General features: G+C 42.5%; 1 protein-coding gene across 2 annotated transcripts in view; it reads right to left on the bottom strand.

The window, feature by feature from the left end:
- LOC146615100 (fatty acyl-CoA reductase 1) overlaps positions 1–26,420 on the bottom strand; it is a 58,909-nt gene that overhangs the window by 18,474 nt on the left and 14,015 nt on the right. For both annotated transcript variants that reach the window (XM_085375466.1, XM_085375467.1), the window contains exons 2-3: positions 20,379–20,666; positions 2,157–2,332 (exon numbers count right to left, since the gene is read on the bottom strand). In XM_085375466.1, the coding sequence (XP_085231592.1) occupies positions 2,157–2,332; positions 20,379–20,666 (464 nt within the window). The remainder of the gene's footprint in view (positions 1–2,156; positions 2,333–20,378; positions 20,667–26,420) is intronic.

Here is a 26,420-nt window from a genome sequence, read left to right as displayed (position 1 = left end):
AACTACAATGTCAGGAAGCAAGCTAGCAGCTACCTGACATTGTAGTTCAGCCGAGGGGAGGATACCAGGAATGTTTACATCCTGTCACAGCTCATTACGAAGAAGAACCTCTACCCAAGGGTAAAGGGGCACTTGTTTCTGCAGTTCCTGGTAACCAGGTCATGATTTCTAGAAATTTTAACCCACTGCACAGAACATTATAGGGTGAAAATCTCTCTTTACTCACAGATTACCTTAGTTTGATCAATCCTATGATAAATAGAAATAAGTTTCAAGTTAAAACCAGCTTTCAATAAATAGCAATGATCCTTTAAGTGTGGATAAAGACTTGCACAGGATGAAGACCAGCTGAGGTGTCGGGCTGAAAAGCCCTGGACTGACTCTCGAGCCTTAAGCAGACTCTTCTGATTTATGGCCTCTGCACTGCTTACAAGGCTGCCGGTCACCAGACAAGAATAATGACTCTGAGATGACAAAAAGGGGAGGCGTGAGTAAAAAACCCAGTGAAGTCATATGAAGAAATAAAAGAAGAGAGAAGATAAAGGCCACTGAGAGAGAAAGATACAGAGACAGAGAGAGACTAAAGCACTAAGAGATCGATATGAATCGGTGTGCAGCTCAGTGCAGTGCAGCAGTCCTAACTGAGCTGTCACTCAAACTGGCCCGCCTCTGAACACCCATCTTCAGGGAGCTTTTAAAGAGCAGCACTACACCACGTCAGACAAATGATCTACCTCCACTCATCCATGCACACGGAGGCTGCAAACACACTGAAGGGGCGGCCTCACTCGCTTATCTTGGGAGGAATTTCCCTGCTTAAAAGAAGCTAAAACTGAAGATCTAATCTATGAATACCGGGATCATCACGTGGGGTCAACATGTGTGTAATCAGACTTACAAAATCCCAAAAATGCAGTGCAACTGAAAGTGTCCAGACACAAGCTATAAGCAGGAATGCCAATCATTCTTCTCTTTTCGGTTTCTCGGCTCATCCGTTTCACTCTGCAGATAATTTTTTACATGAAGGATCCAGTGCAGTCCAGGCTGGGCATTTGTACAGCAAGACAAAGAAAGCTGCACACCATGTTTGTATATTTTTACACAAGCTTGCAGGCTCAGGCCCAGTCTATACAAATGGCTTCCCTGCCGCCTCCCAGCTATGACCAACTGACCTCAGACCAGACCTCACCGGCCTAGGCTGCCGGGGGCTTCCCATAATGGACTATTTCTTCTTCACTCCCTCTGTGTTTATACAGGACTCTGGATTTAATCATTAGATATTAATAATCTCTGGCTCTCAGACACAGTGAGTCTTTTGTCCGGTCTTCCTCCCATCACCCTATAACCAGTCACGACAGATGGCCGCTCCTTCCTGAGCCTGATTCTTTCAGATGTTTCTTCCTGTTAAAAGGGAGTTTTTCCTTCCGACTTTTGCCAAGTGCTTGCTCATACTGGGTCGTCTCATTGTTGGGGTTTTCTCTGTATTATTGTCGGGTCTTTTGGTGAACAGGATTCGAACATTATAGGACGGATCGTTGTTGCTTATGACAGGAAGTTACAGGTATGACTAGTCGGAGGAGAACATCAACACATTATCTAAAGGAGCACAACATAACGAGGTCATCACAGTGCTCACATCAGAATTCAACAACTCTACATTCAGCAAAGCTCCTCATAGACCAGTAACGAGCGAGACGTCCTCACTGGGACGTTGGAGCCTCTGAAGACTGACCGGCTATCTTAATACCGACTCAACACTGACTGAATCGCATCCTACCAACACTCCGAACATGCCACGACTCCCTGAGTAAAATAGGAACCATCTATTTTCTTATAGGTGATTTTACAAACTCGTAGAAACGGTTGATTTCTCCACACCCTCATCCTGCTCCACTTCCTCTTTGCGTCATGTCAATGAAACATTACCGTCATGCTCATTGAATTGCACATCCTCTGGAGTGCACCCTCTCAACAGCAAGTTCCTGCTACAAGCAACATTTACTCAGCAATAAAGACACCTTGCATAAAGTGGAACAGGATTGTAATGAGGTGTAATAATGAAACAAAGCAGCAGGAGTCTGTGTGTTCATTGTGTTGGAAAAAAAATAAAAAAATAAAAAAATAAAAAAAATGGATGAAATGCACGTGGTCCTCACTTGAGCGGCTCATCGAAGCGGATGGTGGCGGCGCAGTGGAAGACGATGTTGATGCAGGTGGTGAGCTTCTCCACATCCTCTGGGCTGATGGCCAGGCCCGGCTGCGTCAGCTCGCTGCTGATTGGGATGATCTTCTGGTGGAAATCGGGGTTTTCCTCCCTCACACGGTCGAAAAGCTGCCAGACAAAACAGAAATCACTAAAGGAAAGACTTTTATGTCTTAGCTAATTCATCAGCAGCGTTCAAATAATCGAACATTTAAATGCCATATACATTTTTCTTAAACTTGAAGAAGGCTGTGCTTTCTCGTAAGATGTGGACATTGGCATTGCATTGATGCTGTGTACGAAGTGAGCTGTATAAACAAACTTTGCTTATAGCTGTCAGGGAGAGAAGAACTATTACAGTCGACTCAAACACTAAAACACCATGGCAAGGAACGCAAATGTACTTTGCATAATCGCTTCAGGTGAGGAGATTGTTCTGATGCAAATGACCTGTACATTTTCATTTCACCAAAGCAGCGATAGTCAACGTGGACGAGATAAGACCGGTCAGACTGGACTGTTTAGAATCGCAACTTAACTCAAAATGTGGAAACGGCACATAGAAAGGAAAGCAAACAGACTGAAAAGTAAACTCACCTCATGAGTAGTAATGTTGTATTAGAGTGCATCTGTTTTAACAGGGTGGACCTAGTAACTCTCATTTTGCTGCTCTACCTTATTGAAAGCTACTAAAACAAAAGGAAAGATGCGTCCAATTGAGTTTCAAAGCAGCATTAATTCCAATTATAATCATGACAGTTAATCGATAAATGAGCTCTGTGAATTGACTATGAAGTCTTAATTAAAGGTGCCTTTTTTCACTAATGAATGGCTTCAACTAAAAGAAGATGGGACTAGGTGTTAAGCCAGGTAGGCTACAGATGTGAGAGCAGAGAGAGAGAAAAAAAAAAAACAAAAACTAGCGTGCCTGCCATCGACCAATGAGATTTATCCATCTGTGCCATGAGTCACACTGTGGAGTGTTTCTTGATAAATGTCTCAAAGTAAACACGGGTCAGTGAGTCAGCTTGCAAAAGTAATCTCCTCTCTAAAGAAAGGAATTCACTCCCCGTTTTATACAAAAACACTATCAGGGCTGTAAACCTCTGACCTGTATCTGACAGGGCCATTTGTGCCGCTGTTCGCCGCGCTCTGCTGTACATTCATGCTGAAACGCAAACCCTACTTGTGTTATTCCACCCGTTTACGCTGCCGTTCGCCGACTTCGTGCCGGAGAAAATATTCCAACATGGAGGCGGGGATTATGTGAAGTCTCGTCTAGATTTACCGGCTCGTGTATCACACGCCGTTCGCTGCCCGACACCCTGCAGAGAGCTGAGCATGTCAAGCCAATGTTTGAGTCAGGAGATGCTTCCCAAAGGCAGCGGAGTCAGATGTCATGCATTTATCTGTGCAGCTCCTACCAGGAAATTTGGCTTTGCCTTGCTGCACAGAGCAGCTGTGTTCAAAAGGCCTTTCACAGACAGATATTAAAGGATGAGAAGGAGAAAAGAAGGGGAGTGAGAGGGGAAGTGAAGGGATTGGCATCAAAACGCGTGCGCTCTGTTATGGAAGTGCCGCCCTGTGTGTGTCAGCTGTCCTAAAAGCAGAGATCTCTCGCTTAGAGGACAGAAGTTGACTTAAACAGCTCTTTACAGTCATGCTCTGTATCCTCATCAATCCCTTGCTTTTTAATGGCACCCTACTCGCTCCCAATACTGTACACCATACTGCCCATATTAGGAACGAGCCCGCATGTACAGTATGCACTGTCATAACATCTGAGAGAAAGGGGTGGGGTTGGGGGGGTGTAAGGGATTTTCTCCATGCTCATGTAGAGCCGTTATTATTACCGTATGTAATGAAAAGTAACAGCGTTATCTCCCTCTGCTCGAGGCCAACAGCTGGTAGTAACGGAGTCTGCAGGGAGCAGGAGCAGAGGAAAAGATTCTGTGTGCAGCTTTCTCCAAAAAATATCAGCACTGCAAAAACTGTCCTTTCTGTGCTGCATGATTCAAGGAGCCGCCTTTTTTGGTTTTTCCTTGAACACAAATATAACAAAAACTGAACTTTCCCCAAGTGCTTATGCTCTGCTCTACTCGCATGTGATGAGGCTCAAGGGTAGCTGTCATCAGCTAAAAGAGCTCCGGCGGTAGGACAACGTATTCACAGCTCTGACACTTAAAGAAAGAAGTGTTAAAACTCCAACAAGTGTTTTCACAAATGCCGCCCAAGCACACGCAAAATTTGACAGTGCAACTGTGGCTTAATGAGATTTGCAACATTTCTTCAGGCTAAAACCACGTTAGCAACCCAGCAACTGAAAAAGGGTGAGCAATTTCCTCCATCCTCTGACCACAAACGGTGCAGAGCATGACGAACATAACAGATGTAAGCTGATATTCTTGATATAACACAGACAGTGCAGAAAGACTAAACTGATGAGGTTACTGCTTGCCAACTTTAAACAATATATAACAAGCTATATAATGATAGTAAAGCTGCCATTTCTCCACATCAGAAGTAGCCAGTTGAGGTGGGAATCTGGGCATCTCACTAGGATGCCTCATTGGACACCTCCTAGGTGAGGGCTTTAAGGAATGTAGGGACCCTGGGGGAAGTTCCAGGATATACAGGAGAGATTATTAATACTGCTAGCTTGGGAACGCCTCATTCTCCAGAAGAGTGGACATATTGAATGTTGAATGTGGAACTGCCAGGAAGGAGGAAAAGAGGAAGACAACAGAGAAGATTCATGGGTGTAATGAAAAATGACATGCAGGGGGCGAGTGTCACAGAGAGGACACTGGGGATAAGATGAGATGGAGGCAGATGATCTACTGAAGAAGAAGGCAAGTATTTCCTGGTTAACAGTTATCGCAGATATCGGCGCATCTCCAATATTTATACTTAAAATACTACTGTTCTTTGAAAACTAAGTTTATTTTAAAAGAAAGTGAGTGCAGCTTTTATGTGTAACAGTCCTCATCCTTCCCATAGTTTATGATTTGCAGTAGAGCTTCCTGTGATGTTCTGGATGATCTCTTAAGAGACAAGTGCCACTTTGTTGCGACAGCCCCGTCCTGACTTCACCCTACCAGCACACGTAATAAAATAAAAATAGGGAAATACAGCATTTACTCAACAGCATACGTTTATCAACTTACTGGCAAAGTCCGCCTGCAAAACATAGCTCAGATTTTCTTTGGCAAAACGAGAAACGAGCTGCCAGGAACAAAGAAAGCCTCCTCTACATTTGAACTCGTAGTAGGTGAGCAGGTACACAAGCAGCTCTGAGCAAGAAGCTTCTTCTTTCTCTCCCAGCTGCTCACTTCTCTCTTATCTGGTTGTGTGAAACTGTACTCTCTGCTACACACAGAAATGCAGTCTCCATGCACTACACAATCAGTATGCACATTTAAAAAGGATTAAATGAATAAATATTACATTTTGTCGTGCACTCTGACTACAGCTCACCAAATCATGGCACGTGCAGATCACTGAAGCACTTGTAACCCAAAGTTAAACTACAGAAAAAGCCAGAACGGAGAAAGCGCATCAGGGTCAAAAGGGTGAAAGAGGGCGTACAATGTGAGCTTCAGAGAGCTCTTTGTTACAGGCGCAGGCAGAGAATGGCATTGTGGGATTGAGGCCCTGCTTTGTAAAAAGCTCTCTGGGCGATAAGTGGCCTGTGCCAGCCTTCCACTGCACGTATTTACCACTGCACCCTTCTCCAACTCACGGGTGTTAGTGAGCAAACCGCCTTGTACAGGAAGACAATAGCCCACCAGTTTGGAGGATGCTGTGAGGGTGGGGGTGGGTGTTGGAGGGTGAAACATCACCACAGCCAAGTGTTTCAGTGCTGCATCCTGAAACAAAGTCATGGCCTTGAACAAGCAGCAGTTTCAGAAGTATAAAGTAACTCCTTTGGTTTAACGCACAGGTCTGAATGTGGTCATCACCTGTACTTCCAGTGCAATCGAGTGTCATTTTGTAGACCCAAAGGGCAATAAATCCTCCATCAAGAGTGCTTCAAGCAGCCACTGTGTGGACTTTCACAGAAACCCAACACTAATGGCACTTTCCTTTCAGCCCACCAAACCGAGATGCCATTTGAACAGCCTCACTTCTCGCTAACTGCCCTTTAACTCCACTCTTCTTGCGTGTTTTTTTTTTTTTTTACTGGACCCTTCACACAGACCATTTCCTCGATTCTCCAGGACCAAAAAAAGTTCAAAGAGAGCTGCACAAAATGAGCAAAAAGACGACACACAAAAGCTGTGAGATCATTGGCGATGTCTCAGACTGTTATGCTGCCAAAATGTCAGGTAACAATGGGACACAGCACAAAGCAGAGCTAATGATAGGTATGCTTTGCACGCTTCAGGTCCAACGTGACCTCCTGAGAGGCTGGTGGCCCCGGCAGCAAACCAGAAGAGTCATAATGCTTTTAAACAAAGTCCCACATTTCTTTCTTCCTCTTTGTCTTTCTTATATCAGACCTAGGAGTGTAATTTCTGTAATTTTTCTAAAGCCGGCACCTCAGTTTTGTTTACATGCAGCTCTTCTGCACTTTGAATGAGTGACAGTACATATAAAAACATCCTGTTTGGTCACCTAGGTGACAATACATCCTGTCACCGCCTGTTGTCTTTGTTCCCCAACACGTTTTCCAGCACGGCTTCCACAACAAATGCATGCAATACCCTGAATGTTTTCAATGCTTCCGTCAGACACAGGGTTGCATAACCTTGCTGGCTTCATCAGTCTTTTCAGCCCTGCAGCATGCAACAGTCCCCCTGTGGATGCATCCTGCTGCTGTCTGATACAAAATAAAAGTTTCATAAGATAATTTTCTTTTTAAAATTAAATTGACTTTTTTTTTTTCTTCAGTTGGATCTCGTCAGAAGTCTATTTGTAAAGTAAAACTTCATTTCTGATCCTCACAAAAGTGCAAAATAACAGGCGGCTGGCTTAGCCTCAACTTTATATCGGCAAGAAAGTTTGAAATGCACTGCACAGCTGGTTCTATGGACAACGAATGGGAAGCATAGAGCAGATATTTTGATATTAGCTTGACTGCTTTGAAACCTGCACATGTAGGTTACTCAGAGGTCATCAGATTAATGGAAAAGAATGTGTGTGTTTGAAAGGAGATAAAGACAGGGGTACACAGCTACTGCCTAATGCCTCTCCATCTTTAATCAGTAAACAAATTCAGTTTCTTGACCTCGAGCCAAGACTCACATTCATGGAACCCTTCTCTTTTAATCTGTTCATTTGTAGCACCTTTCCCCGCCGACTACCTGAGACGACCATACCGGGTAGTTTATATTAGCCGGGGAAGCTCTACCACAACGTGTTAGAAAGAAGCAATTAATGTATCTGTACCTCCAGTGCTGACCTCCATTTCCTGGCATGCACTGACTAAATTAGTCAAATAATAGGATACTCGCACAAACCAAATCTCCTCCTGGGCTGTCAACAAAAGGTAGGGTGAAGGATGCTGAATAACCATCATTATATTTCCAGATACCAGTGAGGTTCCCTCTCTCCCGTCTGCCTCAGTGACAACACCCGCGGTAAGGATGAAGCGCTGAGCCTGGGGAGAAATCAGAAATGCAAGGACTCTCATGGGAAGCTGTGAAGGAGGACAGATGTGTCTAACCCTCCTGAAGCTCTCAGCAAATTAAGGGAAAAAAATGGGTTCATTTCCAATCGTCTCCCGTGATATAAAACATACATTTTACAATCCTGTGTCACAACAAATTTCAGCACACTCCTCCTCACAGTTAAAAACAAAACAAAACAGAAAACCCCCCCAAAACAATACCTGCCGTTTCAGAAATACCGCCTTAATAACGATTAGCTTTTTCTGGGTACCTGGCACCAAGATACCAAAAAATAGTTGATGAAAATAGGTGGAACAAGGTAAATGCAGGAGGGAGAGTTCTGGTTTACCTGGCAGCAAATGCCGCCTTTACAAGGCTTTATATTTCACGACTTGCTTAAGAGAGACAATACCCATTCTCTCTATTCAGCCATCTCATCCAACTGATCACGATTTGTGGGGAACAGCTCACTAAAGCAAAGTAATGAAAATGGAGGGTTTTCTCATGCCTGTGCTTACGTCGTACACTCAACTGAAGCGATCAATACGAGGGCAGTAATCAAGTCTGCGGTGACAGCAAATGCAGAGTTTCTGGGCTTGGCGTTCGGGAGGCCGCTGGCTTCCAGTCTTTAAGACAATGACCTCCTGCTGAGCGAAGGGGAATTTTATTACCCTCCAAGAGCAAAAGGAGAGACATAAGCAAGATTGTGTGCGCTGCTTGCTTTTCTGCCCATATTAAATGCTGCAGATAATTAGCTGTGCTCTCTTACCATTTATAAATGCCAAGTTCACTTGATAATTAATTCCAGCACTCCCCTCCTCAGCGTTAACTCTTTGTGCTTGCCACAGGAAAGCCCATCATTGTTTGAGTACCGGATTTACAGCAGTCTGGTGCCACCAATCTACAAGGCCTCTCTGGACCTTTTATAGTTTTGCTCAGGCAGTAAAAGGTCAGAGTGACATTAGCTCAAAACAAATCTCATTGCATTCGCAGCCATTTGCACTCTGCTTTTATGCAGAAAGAATGTGATCATTAACCACATGTGATGCACTGGATTAGACAAATGATGTCCGATTTGAGTCAATAGTCATAGTAATGATTTATTAGGTGCACCTGCTCAGCGACTCATTAATGCAAATATCTAATCAACCAATCATATGGCAGAAACTCAGTGCATTTAGGCATGCAGACACGGTCAAGTCGACCTGCTGAAGCATCAGAATGGGAAACAAAGGAGAACAGATAACCACAGTGATAAATAACCCAAGCACCACTCCCGTCAGCTTGCTTTACCCACTATCTGGGGACCACTGGGCATCACCATCATGCCAAAGCTCAAATCCTGAACATTACCATTAGTTCACGGCTCTCAAATGGCCTCGACAGCCAGCAGATCTCAATCCTGTAGATCACCTTTGGGATGTGATGGTGCAATGCAGCTGTGTGATGCTATCATGTCAACATGGACCAGAATCTGAGGAAGACTTCCAGCACCTTGTTGAATCTGTGACATGACTATGAAAAGGCAGTTCTGAAAGAAAAGTGGGCCGAATCTCTTACAAACAATAAAGTGACGTTAAATATTTCGTTTGAAGACATTCTTTTTGAAGAATGTGGATCGTCAACAACTGTGTATATTATTTCCGTCTACTATTGAAATATCATCTTTAAAGGCAACACGTCAGAAACTAGGTTCTTTCACACTGATCTGAGGGTGTTTCCGAGGACAAAACCGCCTCTCTGTGACCCTCTCTGCCCCTTTAATGACAGGAAACAGGATTGCATTCATCTCGACCAGACCAAATCTGAAACCATGTGTTTTCGTTCTTTAGTTAAGCCCCATTTGTTGACTTCACTTGCCTCCAGCTGTTCATACAATATTAAAAAGCCTTGATTCATGATTTGATTCTTTAAATACTTCAGGGTTATTTTTCTTTCAAGGATGAGATACAGAACATAAAACGCATTCTCAGACTAGGGCTGTTCGATATAACGATATATATCGGATCACGATATAAAAACGTCTATCGTTTCATTTTACGCTATTGTTTGTTTCGTGGTGTCGCAAAATAAACTGTTCACGGCAATATTTTTTCATCATTTTGATGGTCACTGTAGTGGCTCTATTAATTTCTTAAAGTTCTCTCTTTCTCTTATATTTATTATAAACACACTATGGACGGACAAGCGCCTGTTTTTATGCGTTGTCCTTAGCAACAATAACGATAAAACCATCGCGTGTCCGATTGTTTATTTTCCACATAAACCTTTCAGAATAAAGCTCAAGATTCTGTTGAGACTTTTCAAAATAAACTGAATCACGTGAAAGATGCAGAGTATTTACGGGTGAGAAGTAAAAAAAGAGCCGTCAGGTGCTAAAAAATAAACCTTAGACTCAAACGTTAGAACAGGCTTTTCCCCGCAGCACGCCGTGTAATAAATACTCAAAGAAAACAGCGGCCGTTACAACTTATGTCTAAAAATGTATCGTTTCATGCATCTGTTAAAACATTCGACTCCAGGTACACGACGCCCAGCTGGAAACACTTCATGCAAGTCGAGCTGCCCGAGATTCACAGAATTTTCGGAAAATTTTAAGTTTTTGTGATTTATATCGTTATCGGACGATAGATGTCTTAAATCGGGATATGAGATTTTGGTCACATCGCACAGCCTTATCTCAGACAGACATAAAAGTTGGCTAACAGACACAGATACCAGCTGTATAACAGCCTAATAAAATACCTGAATTTCATTCATCAAAACTGAAGCACAAACTTACTGGACATTAACATTTTAACTAATTAATTCTAGTAAAAATACTCCAAAAGACATCAACACTACAAATAGAGACTTGAGGTACGGTTCAGGGACTAATGGTGCAGCCGGTGTTGGGACACCTGAGAGAATACACCCACTAACTTTAAGCCTTAAGCCAACAATCTGTTGAGGTAGGAACAGGAAACTAAAGACGTCTGGAAGCAGCCACATGTGGCACCTCCAGGGACTGCAGTTCTCAACACTTTCAGCCTCACAGAAACATGGCGTTTCAGGTAGTCAGGTAGTCTCCCTCCACATACATCTGTGGAACACTGAGCAGGGCTGAAACAAGCTCCGGAAGAACACCCCCTCTTCCCAAACGGCTTCACCAGCAACCTTTATTATGCTGGTCTGTTTCATAAACTTGACTTAATTTGTGGACTAACTACATGCAATCCTTTTCATTCTCTCTCGAGGGAGGAGTGTTAGAGCTTTAGGTCACCTCATTCTGTTTGCCTAATTCATGCTATTGCACGACAAACAACCACAGAGGAACAAATGGCATGCTGAAGGCCAGACTAGCTGCCATATCATGTGCTCTAAATAGTCATCTCTTTGCAGGAGTCAGAGCAGCAAATGCCAAGTCACTGCACGCACCTTCATCCTTAGATTGCTGTTTAAACATACACACCTCAACACACCTTAAACACACTGCAATGCACACTGGCACACATTAAGTGAAGGATTTAGCTAATAAGCACTAAATCAGGAATTAACATTGGGAAACAGGATAAGAACAGGCTGACGTTTCCCCGGGGAGCGATAGATAGATGCTTCAGATGCTGGCAGCTGGCACGAATTTCATGCCCAGCTCCACAAGTGAAGCCCAGGGTTGCCCGTCAGGGACAGCAGCAATCAATGAAACTTGAATATTTATACTGCTGGAAAGATCACCTGGCTGTGGATGCAAACAAGAGGAAATCAATACAACAGTGCAGTTATATTAGATCAAAGTGTAATAATGGGTAAACGACTGAAAACCACAGAGAAGGGAGAGGACCCCATCCATAGTCACGGCTGTTTTCACATTGACATTTAATTTGTAAAAAACGAAATAGTGTCACACTTTTGTTACTTGTGTTTCACAGAGCTCAGTACTTTGGCATCACAGACAATGATAATCTTTATGCTGGTATCTATAATGGATCATATCCGTAAGCACGTGTTAATACTCGAATACTTTTTTCGCTCCACGCATACTCGGGTGTGACCATTTCCATGACGTGTCTTAAGCGGAGGTATTTCAGGCATCTTATCATACATCAAGCAGTGATGCACTACATTCATACTAATAACTGTTCAAGTCTGGGCAGCTTCACAATGATGCAAGTCAGCCTGCCGTAATTGCAACGTCTCTAAACATTCCAACTCCTTCCTGAAGTGCCTCCAGATGAACCTAATGCAGGCAGAACGTTTATGATCATTTAGAGCCATCTGTGCTCCAGCTGCCACACTGATCAGTGAACAGCCTCTCCAGCATGACTACAGAGCCCCCCCCCCCCCCGGTTACAGGATCCTGCCTTGTCGGCTAAATTCCAGAAGACCCCAGTTCCTACCGCAAGCATTCCACTTTCCACCTCTTCAGCTGACAGCCCAGCACATCCTTCACAGTTACAGAGCTGGTTCTGCAGTGTGCTGTAAAGCCTCAAACACTATGACTAGGCTTCAACAGCCTGCTAGTGGGTGGGAAAAGCATGCCACAGAGCAGGAGAGAGGCTTTTTTGTACCCAAAGGCCTACTTATCAAGTGCCTGACATGCCATTCGGCACCCGGTACCGCAGAAAGAGCTGCAGTCATCCAAATGTTTTCAGTGAATCAAAGAAGCCTCAGCGCAGACAGAAACAGAGAGAGACAGAGCTTAAATGTCAGAGTCGGAGCAGCGGAGAAGCACAGAAACAATGAGATTCCTATCGGTTTGTCCTTTTCCTGCTCGGGGCAGCTCATCTGATTGCATCCTTTGAAAAACACAATGGGACAGATCTCTTGGCCGTTACCTAGCAACAGGTGGTAAGAAAAGATACTGGCCTGGTTTGAAGGAGGAGAAGAGAGGCTACTTGAGAGACGAAGCGGTTCGCCTTCATGAATTATCCCAAATCTGAACAGAATAATACTGACCCGAGGTCTTGCATGAATACCAATTAGTAGTTGAAGCTTGGTCATGGAAACTTAATGACATCACTTCTGAATGCAGACTGAGCATGAGCGAGCCTGCGGTTGGCAGAGCATCAAGCAGTGACCTGATAGCAGACACTAATAGACGGATGCCAAAACCAATGAAAAACCTGATGGCAGGGGAAATACTGCAAACACAAGTGGGAGATGTGTTAAAAATAATAAAAAAATCTGATTGTACACAAACAATTTACAACATTATATTTCCTTTTATTGATTTTTTATTTTTTTTTAATTTGCCTGCATGGTGCTGCTGTGTGACACAGATCTGCTAGTGCGGCTTTGTGGGGTTTCCCAGTGACTCCTCCAGGACTTGTTCTTCATACAAGGCTTCACTAATCCAGCTTAATGAATCCTCATTAGGCTGAAATTGTCTTGGAAACTTCCATTCAGCTAATTTGGCAGCAGTAAAGAATCAAACTGGCACATTATGATGACTGACAGATTTCATTAAAGAAAAAAAAACATGTATACAAAAGGTGGACGACTGGACAGCTTCCCAAAACACAGATGTGGGGAGAAAAAAAAAAGCCAAAGTCTAAATTAGATAAATTTCCTTAAAGATGGCTTCTGTCATTTATGTAGTTGTTATAAATGTTCAAATTCCTTTTTCCCTTGGTAATTTTGAATTAAAATGGCTAACTGATGCCATAAAAAGGCAGGCAATGATTGATAACCATAATTGGTAACTGACTGAATCAGACTGCTCCCAACTGCTGAAGCGACTTCTTCTGCAGTAAACTGGAGTAAATGACCTTTAGGGGTCTGAGCAAACCCACAGTAACTAACCAGAAGCAGTGTATATATGTCAGATGAAGTGTGATTTGTTTGTGAAGCCTCGAGCTGAATGTTTCTGCTGTTGCCATCTTGCCAACAAGAGAGGCATGGATCTGCGACTGCAAAACAATTAACAGCGCACATCCTAATAATCCTGCCCAAAGAAACTTGAAATAAGCAAAATGTACAAAATGGGTTTCATTTTTTCTTTAATATGACCCGAAGAGAGCCAGGACCACGGGTCATTTTCCGACAGACTTCAGTAAGGCCACAGATACTGCCCCCGATGGGCTCTAAGAACAATGGCCTTACTTTTCAAACCCAGAAGCTGTCTGATGCCATCTCAAACGATTTTACTTTCACAGAGGCCAAATGTAGAACGCTTGAGTTAGCTATTGTTTTGAAGCCACTACATTAAACTAAGACACGTGCAACCCTAAAAATGGACTTTTTGTATGCATTTTGAAGAACTATGTGAAAGATCTGATGGACTCTGTCAGTCAGTGCTTAGCGCTCCTACAGTTTCCCCATTGTTTGCGTTGAGTACCCTGGCTTTTATTACACAAACACCGTGTTATTTACTTTGTTTTATTTGATTTATTTAGTGCATAATCATTGTTCATTTAGTAACTTGTATGTATAATGTATAAATTAAAAGTGCTCTTTAATCCAAAACCCTTAGACTTCTTACAGGTTCAGGCTTTCTAGACTTGCAGCATTAAACCAAGTTAACATAACCCTAAGTATACAAATTATGCAGCTCTGTTGCTGAAGCGTCGACAAATAAACCGTTTGATCGTCAACGATTACTTTTCTCCCCTGAAAGCCACAGCAGAGGAGGGCCGTGCATGTGAAACTCCTCTCCTTGTCGCCCACTCTCGCCATTTCTGCTGAGCCTAAATTACAGGGTGTTATAACTGGCACTTTTACAGCGCTGTTGTGTCAGAGTAAACTAATTACATGGTGAGAGGCAGTCTCTGAAGCGGAGGCATCGCAGTCACCTTGACAAGAGGAGGGAGAAATAAAACCAAAAAAACTAATACACCCCCCCCCCCCCAAAAAAAGTGTTGTGCTACGTTAAGGTACGCATTCTCCAACTGCTGCTCCACTGCCATCACAGCAGCTGTGAGAATAATGAATGCAGCAGCAAGGTTCAATGAGAGCAGTAAAAATAGATGCTATCACAGGAAGGAGGAGTGATACAGAGGAGGTTTTCTTAGGTGTACTGACAGTTTGAGGCTGATGGTACACAGAGAGCAGAGGCCGGAGCGCGCATCGCCTGCGAGCGAGCACATCGACGCACAGCCAGCGTCAATCCTTTGGTCCTCATTAAGTCGAAAACAGTTTGGAGGTTTTTGCTGAGTCATGCTTTGCTGCTGATACAGCTGACGCCACATATTCGGAGCTCATCCTCACCTCTCTCCTCCTTTCTTCCCTCTGCTGTTGTCTCCTTCACCCATTTCCTCTCAACCCGCAGCTTTTCTCTCTGATCTTTTTGTCCTTAGGACATCCTTTGCCCCAAAGCCTCCCGACTTTATTAAACATCCAGTGCACTCATATTCTCCTACTTCTCAAAGCACACCAGATACACAGGGGTGAATAATGAAGTGGACCCCCGGATGAACTCAAATCACTCCGGTCGGATTTTGGAGCCAAGTTGGACAGCATCGATATAAGACTGACTGGGATGGCGAGCGCAGTGACTGCACTGGAGGGTAAAGTCTCGGAGGTAAAGCAAGACATATTGAACCAGGGGGCTCATATCGAAGAGGCCGAAGCCCGCATTGCCGAAGTTGAAAGCACACTTGAGAAAACAGAAACGTCACTGAACTCGGCTATCAAACGAATCGCACTTCTTGAAGCCAAAACAGATGATTTGGAAAACCGCGGACGACGAAAGAACCTGCGCGTCTTCGGCATAAAAGAGGGAGCAGAGGGGCAACAATCACTCTTCCACTTTATTAACATCCTGCTACCTAAGTGGCTGGGGCTAGCGCCCGACAAGTCATTCACACTGGAACGAGTGCATCGCACGCTTGCCTCCGGGAAACCAAACCAGAGCAGAGCGGTGCTTGTTCATTTCTTAAAATTCCAAGAGAAGGAACTGGTATATCGGGAAGCAAGAAAACAACAAATTACACATGATGGGGCCAAGATCACATTTGCACAGGATCTGTCTGCGGAGACGGTTCGGATCCGACGGTGATTTCACCCGGTTGTCAAACTGTGTATTGATATCAATGCCTTCCGTGGATTCCAGCACAACCCGTGCAGACTTGGGATCCTGTACGGTGGAAAGATCCACCTCTTCTCAACACCTCAAGAAGCCGAAAAATTCTACAAGAATCTGCCGAAGGAAACAGCAGAAGATGCTCAACACCAGTGAGTCGGTTAAACAACAGGTTAACCATTAAGACACTCCATAAGAGTGCCTCTGCTTCAACATAACTGACCAGTAATTGAGTCACTGATAAGAGACCGATAAAATTTTGAGCTCGAATTTATGTGGGACAGACACTATCTCTACTTTCAAGATTAGGCTTAAAACTTTCCTTTTTGCTAAAGCATATAGTTAGGGCTGGACCAGGTGACCCTGAATCCTCCCTTAGTTATGCTGCAATAGACATAGGCTGCCGGGGGATTCCCATGATGCATTGAGTTTTTCCTTTCCAGTCACCTTTCTCGCTCAGTATGTATTAACAGACCTCTCTGCATTGAATCATATCTGTTATTAACCTCTGTCTCTCTTCCACAGCATGTCTTTATCCTGTCTTCCTTCTCTCACCCCAACCGGTCGCAGCAGATGGCCGCCCCTCCCTGAGCCTGGTTCTGCCGGAGGTTTCTTCCTGTTAAAAGGGAGTTTTTCCTTCCCACTGTTGCCAAAGTGCTTGCTCATAGGGGGTCATATGATTGTTGGGTTTTTCTCTGTATCTATGAAGCGCCTTGAGGCGACTTATGTTGTGATTTGGTGCTATATAAATAAAATTGAATTGAACTTATGTTAACATAACTGAGCGTTTTTAAGCGCATATTCGTTCTAAGTTTGATCGCAATCGTTTTTGGGTTGTATATTAACAGCTGAACCTCAACTAAGTCTTTTTTTGTTTTGTCCTACCAAGGGTAAACTTTACTTTATTACTGGGGAAAAAATCTGTATCATATGGTTAGTATACACTGTCTGATTTATGGGGTTTTGGAGAGGTCGCGTTGACTAGTTACTCCTCAGTGACGTGGATTAACGCCCTCCAAATAATTTGTTCAAGGGAGGGGGGAGACATTTCCAACAAGGAAATGAAAATGTTCAATCAGAAATTGTTTACAAGTTCTTTATCTGGTATGTGTGAGTGTGTGAATGTATGTGCAAACCTGCTTCTTCAATTTTTCCTTTACTTTGTTTATTTAAGTAAACAGTCTGACAATATTTTATGGAGAGGACAACTAAAGAAAACATTTTGAACGTTAACATTACGACCTGGAACGTTAGGGGGATACGGAAGTTAGCTAAACTGAAACAAGTATTAAACAGACTAAAACATTTTAACTCTAGAATTATTTTCCTACAAGAATCTCATCTTACTGCATCAGAGATACATTTATTAACCAAAAGATGGCAGGGTCAGGTCTCTTCTTTTACTAGACATGCCAGAAGAGTCATTACTCTTATACATAAGTCAATCCCATTTCAAACTACGAGGGTGATTACAGATCCAAACGGGAGATATGTAATTGTGCAGGGCCGTATCTCCATGTTAGAAATAAACCTGATAAATATCTATGGCCCCAACGAGGATAACCCATCCTTCTATGAAAATCTATTTCTCACAATATCAACCTTGGAGGGCCTTTATATCATAGGAGGGGACTTTAATTGCGCCCTGGACCCTAACCTGGATAGGTCGTCTCAAGCTGACACTACTCATACCCAGACTAGAAAAATACTTTTTAACTATATGAAAGATTTGAGAATAAATGAGGTCTGGAGAACAAGGAATCCAAATAACAGGGAATTTTCATGTTATTCTAGTTCGTATCAAAGTCATTCGCAGATAGACTACTTTCTTATCTCTACAGAGTTACTACCTTGTGTTGAGAACTGTTGGTATAACAGTATTGTGATTAGTGATCACGCAGCAGTATGTCTATCAGTTAGATTGGGTGAAGTTGATCAAGGTGTAAAGCGATGGAGGATGCAAACATTTTTGTTAAAGTACCCATCATTTGTCAAATTTATAGAAACTTGCATTGATCAATATTTTCAAATAAATAAAGATGAAACCACAGCTAGTATTAGGTGGGAAGCATTTAAAGCTTACATAAGAGGGAAAATTATAAGCTACAGTAGCAACAGGAGTAAGCAATATAACCAAGAATTAAAATCGTTAGAAAGACAAACTAAATCTAATGAAACAGAATTTTACCAGAGCAATGATCCCACTAAACTAAACAATCTGACTATTCTAAGAGCCAGGTATGATAAATTAACAGCAGAGAAAGTGGCAAAAAGTTTAATGTGGACCAAACAATTCTTTTATGACCAAGGAGAGAAGGCAGGAAAATTATTGGCCTGGAGGATAAAAAAAGATGCAAGCGGAAAAGGCCATCACCCACATAAAGTCCAAATCGGGTATTATAACAACAGACCCTTTAGAAATAAACGAAAATTTCAGAGAGTTTTATCAATCTTTATACCAATCTGAATATACAGGAAACAGAGAAACACGATGCATTTCTTGATCAGTTAAAATTTCAAACCCTCTCAGAAGAGGATAAAACAGCCCTTGATAGTCCTTTAACAATAAAAGACCTGTCAGAAGCCATAGACGACCTGAATAGCGGTAAAACGCCTGGCCCTGATGGACGTCCAATGGAATTCTATAAAACATTTAAAAATAAATTAATGCAGCCACTTCTTAACATGTATGAGGAGTCATATAAGTCCGGAATACTCCCAGACTCACTGAGATTAGCTACAATAACCCTTTTATTGAAGCCAAATAAGCCTCCGACTGAATGCTCCTCTTATAGGGGAATTAGTCTTATGGGATGTGATTGTGTGTAAAGCACTCTCTAGGAGACTAGATAAATATGTGCCTAATTTGATAACAGACAATCAACAAGGTTTTGTTAAAACGAGACAAGGCTATCATAATATAAGACGTGTCCTCAATGTACTTTATGAGAAAAACAATAGGGAGGACACTGCGCTGCTATCACTAGATGCGTGCAAAGCCTTCGATAGAACAGAATGGAATTATCTCTTACAAGTGCTCCCCAGATATGGACTAGGTGAAACATTCCTGAAATGGATCAGATTATTGTATACACATCCAACAGCACAAGTTTTAACTAATAATAACGTATCAAAACCTTTAATTTACAGCGATCAACCAGGCAGGGCTGCCCTCTGTCACCAATTCTCTTTGTGTTAGCAATAGAACCTCTGGCCATAGCTGTGAGAGCAAACGCAGGAATATCAGGGATAAGAATTGGAGGAAGAGAAAATGCATTTCATATTTGAGTAAACAACTCATGTGCTGTTCCTTTAGAGCAAGACAATATCTTTCCTTATGTAGGAAAGACCCTGAATATTGTATTTATCCCCAAACTCTATTGGAGAGAAATTACACTATACCAAATGGCATCCCATCCTTGTTATCCTGGAAGAGAGCATGATCATAAGAATAAAAATGTTTTTTTAAACCAGAGGATAAACAAGACTCCAACCTATCTCAGTAATACCAAACCTCCAGATCCTCTTATAGATTAACTAGTCTCTTGTTTCCCCTTTAAGCCGTCTGTACTTCCAATTAAATAACGTCCATTTCATTAGCGTTTTGGTATTTTTGATCGGACCCCATATATTCTCTCGGTGCCTCTTCTGAAGCTCACAGATGAACTACTGGACTCTGGAGACCAGGGGCTGGATTTCTCATGTCGTTAAGCTTATTTCGCCATGGCAGCACAAGCTGGTGTTATAATTCAAAGGCAAATTTCTATCGCTCTGCAAACATGCTTACAGCTGGCAATATGAATAAGCGATGTCAAATGTGCATATTCACTAAATGCCACATGGTTTAATTAATGGCTTCACAGAAGAACTTTTTAAAAGTGACTGCTGCCTTTCCTCATCAATTTCATTCATTTTAAAGCCTTAAAGCCTTCAAAGAAATGCATGGGTTCAAAAAAATATATGTCCAGTGTATTGAAATATCAGCAATACAAGGTGTTTCTGCTCATAACAGATCAGTGGATCATAAGGTTTTTCTCTATAATCTTTACCTTAAACTGCCCGGAGACAACTACGGCTTAAAATTGGTGCTTAATAAAAACATTTGAATTTAATGGGTTCCCCCCCCCTATCTTTAGTCACAGGAAGAACAAGAAGTCCCACAACAGATGGTTTGGCCGCCGATAGGGTCCTAATCTCTACATCATGGATTCAATTTGAGATGATATGAAGAGACAGACGACATTAAGAGAGAATAAATCCACTGAAGAAATGTGCCAGGTTCTCCAAGAGCAACAGAGTTGCCAAACATCTCCACAAAAAACAAAACAGTGTGCGCATGCATTTTCATTCGTACTTTATTAAAATAAATACATAAATAAAATTGATTTAGCCTTTTGTTTAGTTCTCATCCTACACCTTTTAAGCATGTTATTTACTGAACTTGTCAAACATACATACAGTGAACCGTGGCAAAGCTTTCCAAAGTTCTACTATACTATGTGTGGTAAAAGATCAGATCATATGTGCCCATTCGGTCAGAACATTATGCACTTGTAGCTCGTACCTTGCACTTCATCATGTCGCTGACCCTCTGCTGCATGGACTGCCCAGCTTTGGGTCTGACCAGGATGTAAAGGGCTTTGACCTCAGGGCAGGACCTCAGCAGCTTCTCCACCAGCACTTTTCCCATGAAGCCCGTGGCTCCCGTGATCAGCACATTCTTGCCAGCGTAGTATTCCACTACGGACGCCATGCTGCTACCCGTTGCGCCACTGCAGATGTCTGTCAGTCTGGTTTGTGCGTCTGTTGCTTGCTCTCCTAACCCGTCGAGGTCCCGGCCTTCACACAAGTCCTGCAGAGCGAGCGGGAGGATAAGAATGAGGATAGGCAACCTCAAACTTTAAATACTGTATCAGTGTCTCTAAAGCTGGTGTCAGTTTAAGCAATGAAGCATGCAGCAAGAAGCTAAATATGAACTGTGAATCGCACTAATGCAACAAGTGCACAGTTTCGCATGAATGTCCAGGCTTTGACAGATTTAGTCTCATGTATCTGGAAATGAAAACAAGCATTTCAATAAATTGAAAAATATGCATCAGTGGTGGCACGTCTCTGTTTTGACCTTCAGAGAAGAAGCATGTAACTAGTCTGCAAACTTTATGAATATTTATACCATGAGGGGGAGGGAGGGTGATGCTCGGGGCAGTGTGACATCAGCTGCATGTGTGAGCGTGGGTACGAGTGTGTCAGGTCCACCAGCAAGGGTTCAGCAAGATTTTAAGCAGCAACTGATCACCGCTAACCACAATAACCTTTATCATTTATTCATGAATGCAAAAAGCAACAAATCAGAAATTATTTTTAACTGTACAAAATATAGTAAACAATATAATTTGGTCATAGATTGACTCTTTGAATACCACTGACATGAAAAAGCAGCTTAATATTTGATTAACAGATGAGCCATTTTAGAAGCAAACTAGTTTAAAAAAAACAAACATCAAAGTTTAAATTATTCTACTAAGGTTCAAATCACTCAAATTCAGTTTGATAGAAAAAAAGAAAAGAAAAGAAAATATCAGTTTGGACTCTGTATCGGTCTTGAAGGGACTATCAGTGAACAGAGGCTATGATGCAGTCTAGAGATCTATTCCCAGGTGATTCAACCTCCACTTATACCTTGACTCATGTGCTTAATGACTCCCATGACACGGGAGAGTTGGTCAGTGACTCTCAGGACCATCTACAAGGTGACAACCCTATTAGAGGTTAAATATCTGAGTCTCCTTCAACAGTTGGAACTGAAGCAGCCTTTTGGATGACAGGAAAAGCATCTTCAAGAACCTAAAACAAATTCCAGCTGCCTTCTGCTGAAGCACTTCAGACTAAATATTCAAACTGTCTGCTAAAAATTCCCAAAACTCCTTTTATCCATGCATCCAAATTAAAACCAAACTTAGTTTAGAAACAAAGTAGGGAAGAATGCTTTCATGTTACTCTACTGCTCTGCTGTGTTCAGATTTGGATATATAATACGTAACTGAGGACATGCAAATATATCGCATAATATAAATAGCTTTTTATGATTATAAACCAATTACAGTGAGGATTGCTAGAATCAAAATTAGACTATTATTCCCAGCTGCAGTTACTGTATTTATATGTCACCGCTTTGATCTCGGAAAACCAAACCTAAAACAGGGAAGGCGTTAGTGACAATCAGTGTCTGAATATAAACACAGGCTTCCACATACATCACAGTTAAATCAAAATGTTGAATGTTGTCATTGTGTTTCTTAAATTTGTAAAGTCTTGGTTCAAACTATAGGATCAAAGGCATTTCTTTGTCCCCCTCCCCAGCCTCTCATGCACTTGAAGTGAGCAAGTGCATGAGAAATTACATTACGCCAGGACCTTGGAGGCTGAAAAGACTCACATATATTAAATGTACAAGACTGCTGGTATATTGAAGTGAATGGTATGATTTCAGTAATGACAAAGTGAGCTGCAACCTTCAATCCCAGCAAACAAGTTTGGTTTAAAGCTATAATAAAAAAAATAAAATAAAAAATTTAATGCTAAGGCTTATCTTTAACCATCTGACATTATGCGTATTCCACATGCAATAAATCACATAACTGGGTTTTATGGCAGTTTTTAGTTTTATTTGACACCTGTGTTGTAACACTAACACTGACTCTGTTGGACTTTGCCCTTATTTCCTGTAGACAATAGACGACTATAACTGAATGCAACCTGAGAAGTCACATGGCCGCAGATAAGCTGCGTTTGTGACTCAGTGAGGGAGGTTGTGCCATGAGTCCATCTGATCAAAGCACTGTGTTGATGTGTGGGCTAAAAGCTCACCAGCACACTGCCAGCATTTGTGTGCAACCACGCCAACTAAGCATTGATAAATCACACGGCTCTTAAAGACTAGATGACAGCTACCTGTCTCTGGTTGGTGTCACCCCCCCATCCCCACCACACACCAACCAGTCACACAGGGAGGGTGGCAGCGCGCCAGTCTCATCCAACTTTTTGGCAGCAGCCAATAAAAATGCAGGACTTGACTTGTAAAATTTTCACTTGGCAACAATAGGCACAACATTTAGCCAAGACTGATGCTTGATCAGCACCTTCAGTGATACAGCAGAACTGTGATTGTACACAAGATGAAGCTACGCTCCTTCTCTTTGCTTCGTTCATCCTCTCTCCTGTGCTGCAGATTCCCAGCATGTCTGCCCAAAGACAAAAACCAACGTGGCCCAGATAACAAAAACAATCTTGTATTTACTTGCTTTCCCTCCATTCTGCCGTCTGTGCATGCAAATTTAAAAATCAGATTCCCTTTCCACACAAACACGAGGAAAAAAGATGGGTGTGTGCATTCAGTTTGGGTTTCTACATGTCTGCACTTGAAAAACAAAAAATATGTTCCAGAAACTAAACGCCGGGGCTCCTACTGACATCTATGTTTAATCCCAATTTTGTCCCATTATTTTAATTCGATATTCCCCATCTTCAACTTTCAGACAAGGCAGTATCTCCAGATCTACCACTCTGTACACACAGATGACAACAAGAAGAGGTCACAGTCAAGGTCCTCTGCTGAGGCCCCAGACATTTCAGCCTTGTTCTTCACATAGATTCCCTGTGGACAAGAGGACAAGAGCACATGGGCTGAAAGTCACTACAGATTAACGCCTGACAATGGAAATGTTCCTGCAGCTGGAAGAGTGTTGGAACGGCCATGCATGAATCAAATTCATGAGACTGAATGCTTGTGAAACACACAAGGTTACACAACTCCACCTCCTGCTTCTCTCAATGCCTGTCAGTTAAGCTGAAGGTGTCCACCCTCTACAAGCCAACATGGAAAGTGGGGCGAAACTGTCCATTATTCTCCTTACAGGCCTTTAGTTCAGAATTATGCATTTACAGGATGACTACAAGAAGTATAGAATACATACATCCCAAGTATTTGCTGAAAGTTTATAAATTGAATTTTGGTTCATTGAGATAACTAGTAGCAATTAAAGACACTTGATTTTAAAATGACACACACACACACACACACACACACACACACACTGTAAACTATATCTAAAGGAGTTTAGGCACCGCCTCACGTTAACAAGAACTCATATGGTGAGATCATGAAGTTCAGGGACAGCTCATTTTGAAAGAAAAAAAAAAACATTTACAATTTAAATTTTGCATCTATCGCCTTCAAGATGATCTCTTCGTGTACCTCAGGACCCCCTTCCAGCATCCCTACTAAGTTTAGTTTACTTTGGGGCGATCGTGGCTCAAGAGTTGGGAGTTCGCCTTGTAATCGGAAGGTTGCCGGTTCGAGCCCCGGCTTGGACAGTCTCGGTCGTTGTGTCCTTGGGCAAGACACTTAACCCGTTGCCTACTGGTGGTGGTCAGAGGGCCCGGTGGCGCCAGTGTCCGGCAGCCTCGCCTCTGTCAGTGCGCCCCAGGGTGGCTGTGGCTACAATGTAGCTTGCCATCGCCAGTGTGTGAATGTGTGTGTGAATGGGTGGATGACTGGATATGTAAAGCGCTTTGGGGTCCTTAGGGACTAGTAAAAGCGCTATATAAATACAGGCCATTTGTAGGAGCACCATTCTGACCAATTGCATGTGTCCATCTAGGATTTCATCATGGACCACAAACCTTCATGTCGATCACTGGTGATTACGACTCCATCCAATTTGTCCCACCACCAGCCCTGTTTGCTCACCTTTCAAGGTGAAGGGTCACATTTCTGACACACTGGAAGAGGTTGGAGGTTTGCCCAAGTCAACCTCCATAGAATCTCATGTTAAAATCTCAGATTTTGCAGCGTTAAAAAGCATGTTCAAAGACTGGTGCAAAATCATGTTGCACCAACCAAAATGCAGCCAAACCCAATGACTGAGATCACGGTGGCTACAACTTTTATACCGTCTCCAGGTTTGACATGCAGTCAGTATGAGACTTCAATACAACAGATGTCCAAGGAGCTGACCTTCAAGTGCATAACCTCAAAATTTAAAACATGAAATAAATAAGCACAGTCTGAACTTTTTAATCACCTAAATTTCTGGGTAACACTAGAGATTCAGGATCTCAACATGGATGAAGGGTCTATAGATAGTTCTTTTTCCTCAGGCACCCAGCATATTCTCTTGGTTTATTTTTGTCATACTGAATTAAACTTTACTTTTAAATCCCTCAGCCTGTCCTTGTCAATCACACAGATTATGAAGGACAAGCAGATATGAGGTCTGTCAGCAGTGACCTTGTTGTGTTGTCATTGGTGAATAAGACTGCATCTTCTTTTAGAGTCTATATTATGACTTGAAAGGAGAAGTGCTGGGCAGCAAGGACAAGGCCTGAAAGCTTAAGGGACAAGCTTCTCAGGTTATGATGCCATCTTGACAAAGTACCACATCACATCCAAAGTCACTCGGGGGTCACTTTAAAAACAGAGCTGGGTGACGCTCAAGGCATACAGCTCAGCAGCAGAGGTTTACTGTTGTCTGCAGCTAATGCTGCTGCACTCCGGCCTTATTTCATGTCTCCTTTTCTTCACACTGAGGGCATTTTTTGTATTATTCCTCAAAAGCCACTCTCCACAGGAAATCCACGCCGTTTGTCTGAGGAAGCTTGTTTTAAGCCACAGCTCTGCAGTCCTTCTGCCTCCGGCCTTTCCCCACACAACCCTTCCATTACTGGGTCAGCTAAATGCAGCTGGAGACGCAGGCAAAAATCGAGTTGCACAGCTGCACACTGGCTAAAGCCATTATAGCCGGACAAAAGCTGGCAGCGGGAGGAGGGGAGTGAGTGTGGGAAAAATAGAAAGAGCAAAATGATGCAAAATGCAGCCAATAATTAAAGCAGCATTAGTCAGTGCCAAGCAGCACAAAGGAACAGTCAGGCCCTTTCACTATCGCACAGTGATGGCAGTGACAAAAAGAAACCTGAAAAGCTCTGTTAAGTATACAACCACTACTGGCTGCAGTTTCACAGTGCTGTGCCAACATGGGACTCCAGGAGATGCACCTTTATCCGCCATCCAAAAGAACCACAAAAGTCAATACATCCTGCATTTAGAGACAGAGGAATCACCATCAAAGGCTTGAATCAACAGAAGCAATAGTGGTCATCCCAGCTCCTAACCCACAAGTCCACATTTCTAAATTTGGTTTTGTTAGGCTCACCGTGCTGTTTAAGGCAGTTTCTGGTTCTTGTCTCAATGACAATCGGAAGAGAGGAAATGAGTCTCTTTTCCCTGTCCCAGAGAGACTAGATGAGGGTGGGGTAATGACCTGACCACAAGATTAAATAAAATACATTAGCTGCTAAAAGTAACACTTGAGAAAAGCATGTTAATAGTGACTACTGGGCAAGCCCTTTAGTCTTTTAGTTACTGCTATTATGCCTGCAATTTACAGTGATAAGTGAAGTAAGCTAAATTTACAAGCCTCAGATAAAAATCTCACTAATATTACAAGCTTATAATCATACTTTATGCATGCTATTGGAAAAACATATGTAGCAGAAAAATGTAGAATGAGGAGAGATCTATTGTAATAGTCAAGCTAAAGTACTAAGT

Source organism: Diplotaxodon limnothrissa, linkage group LG17, assembly GCF_057381915.1.
Source record: "Diplotaxodon limnothrissa isolate DT_005_m linkage group LG17, D_limnothrissa_male_GT1.1, whole genome shotgun sequence".
Lineage (NCBI taxonomy): Eukaryota > Metazoa > Chordata > Actinopteri > Cichliformes > Cichlidae > Diplotaxodon > Diplotaxodon limnothrissa.
Note: the sequence above shows the minus strand (reverse complement) of the source record. Positions and strands in the feature narration are given on the sequence as shown.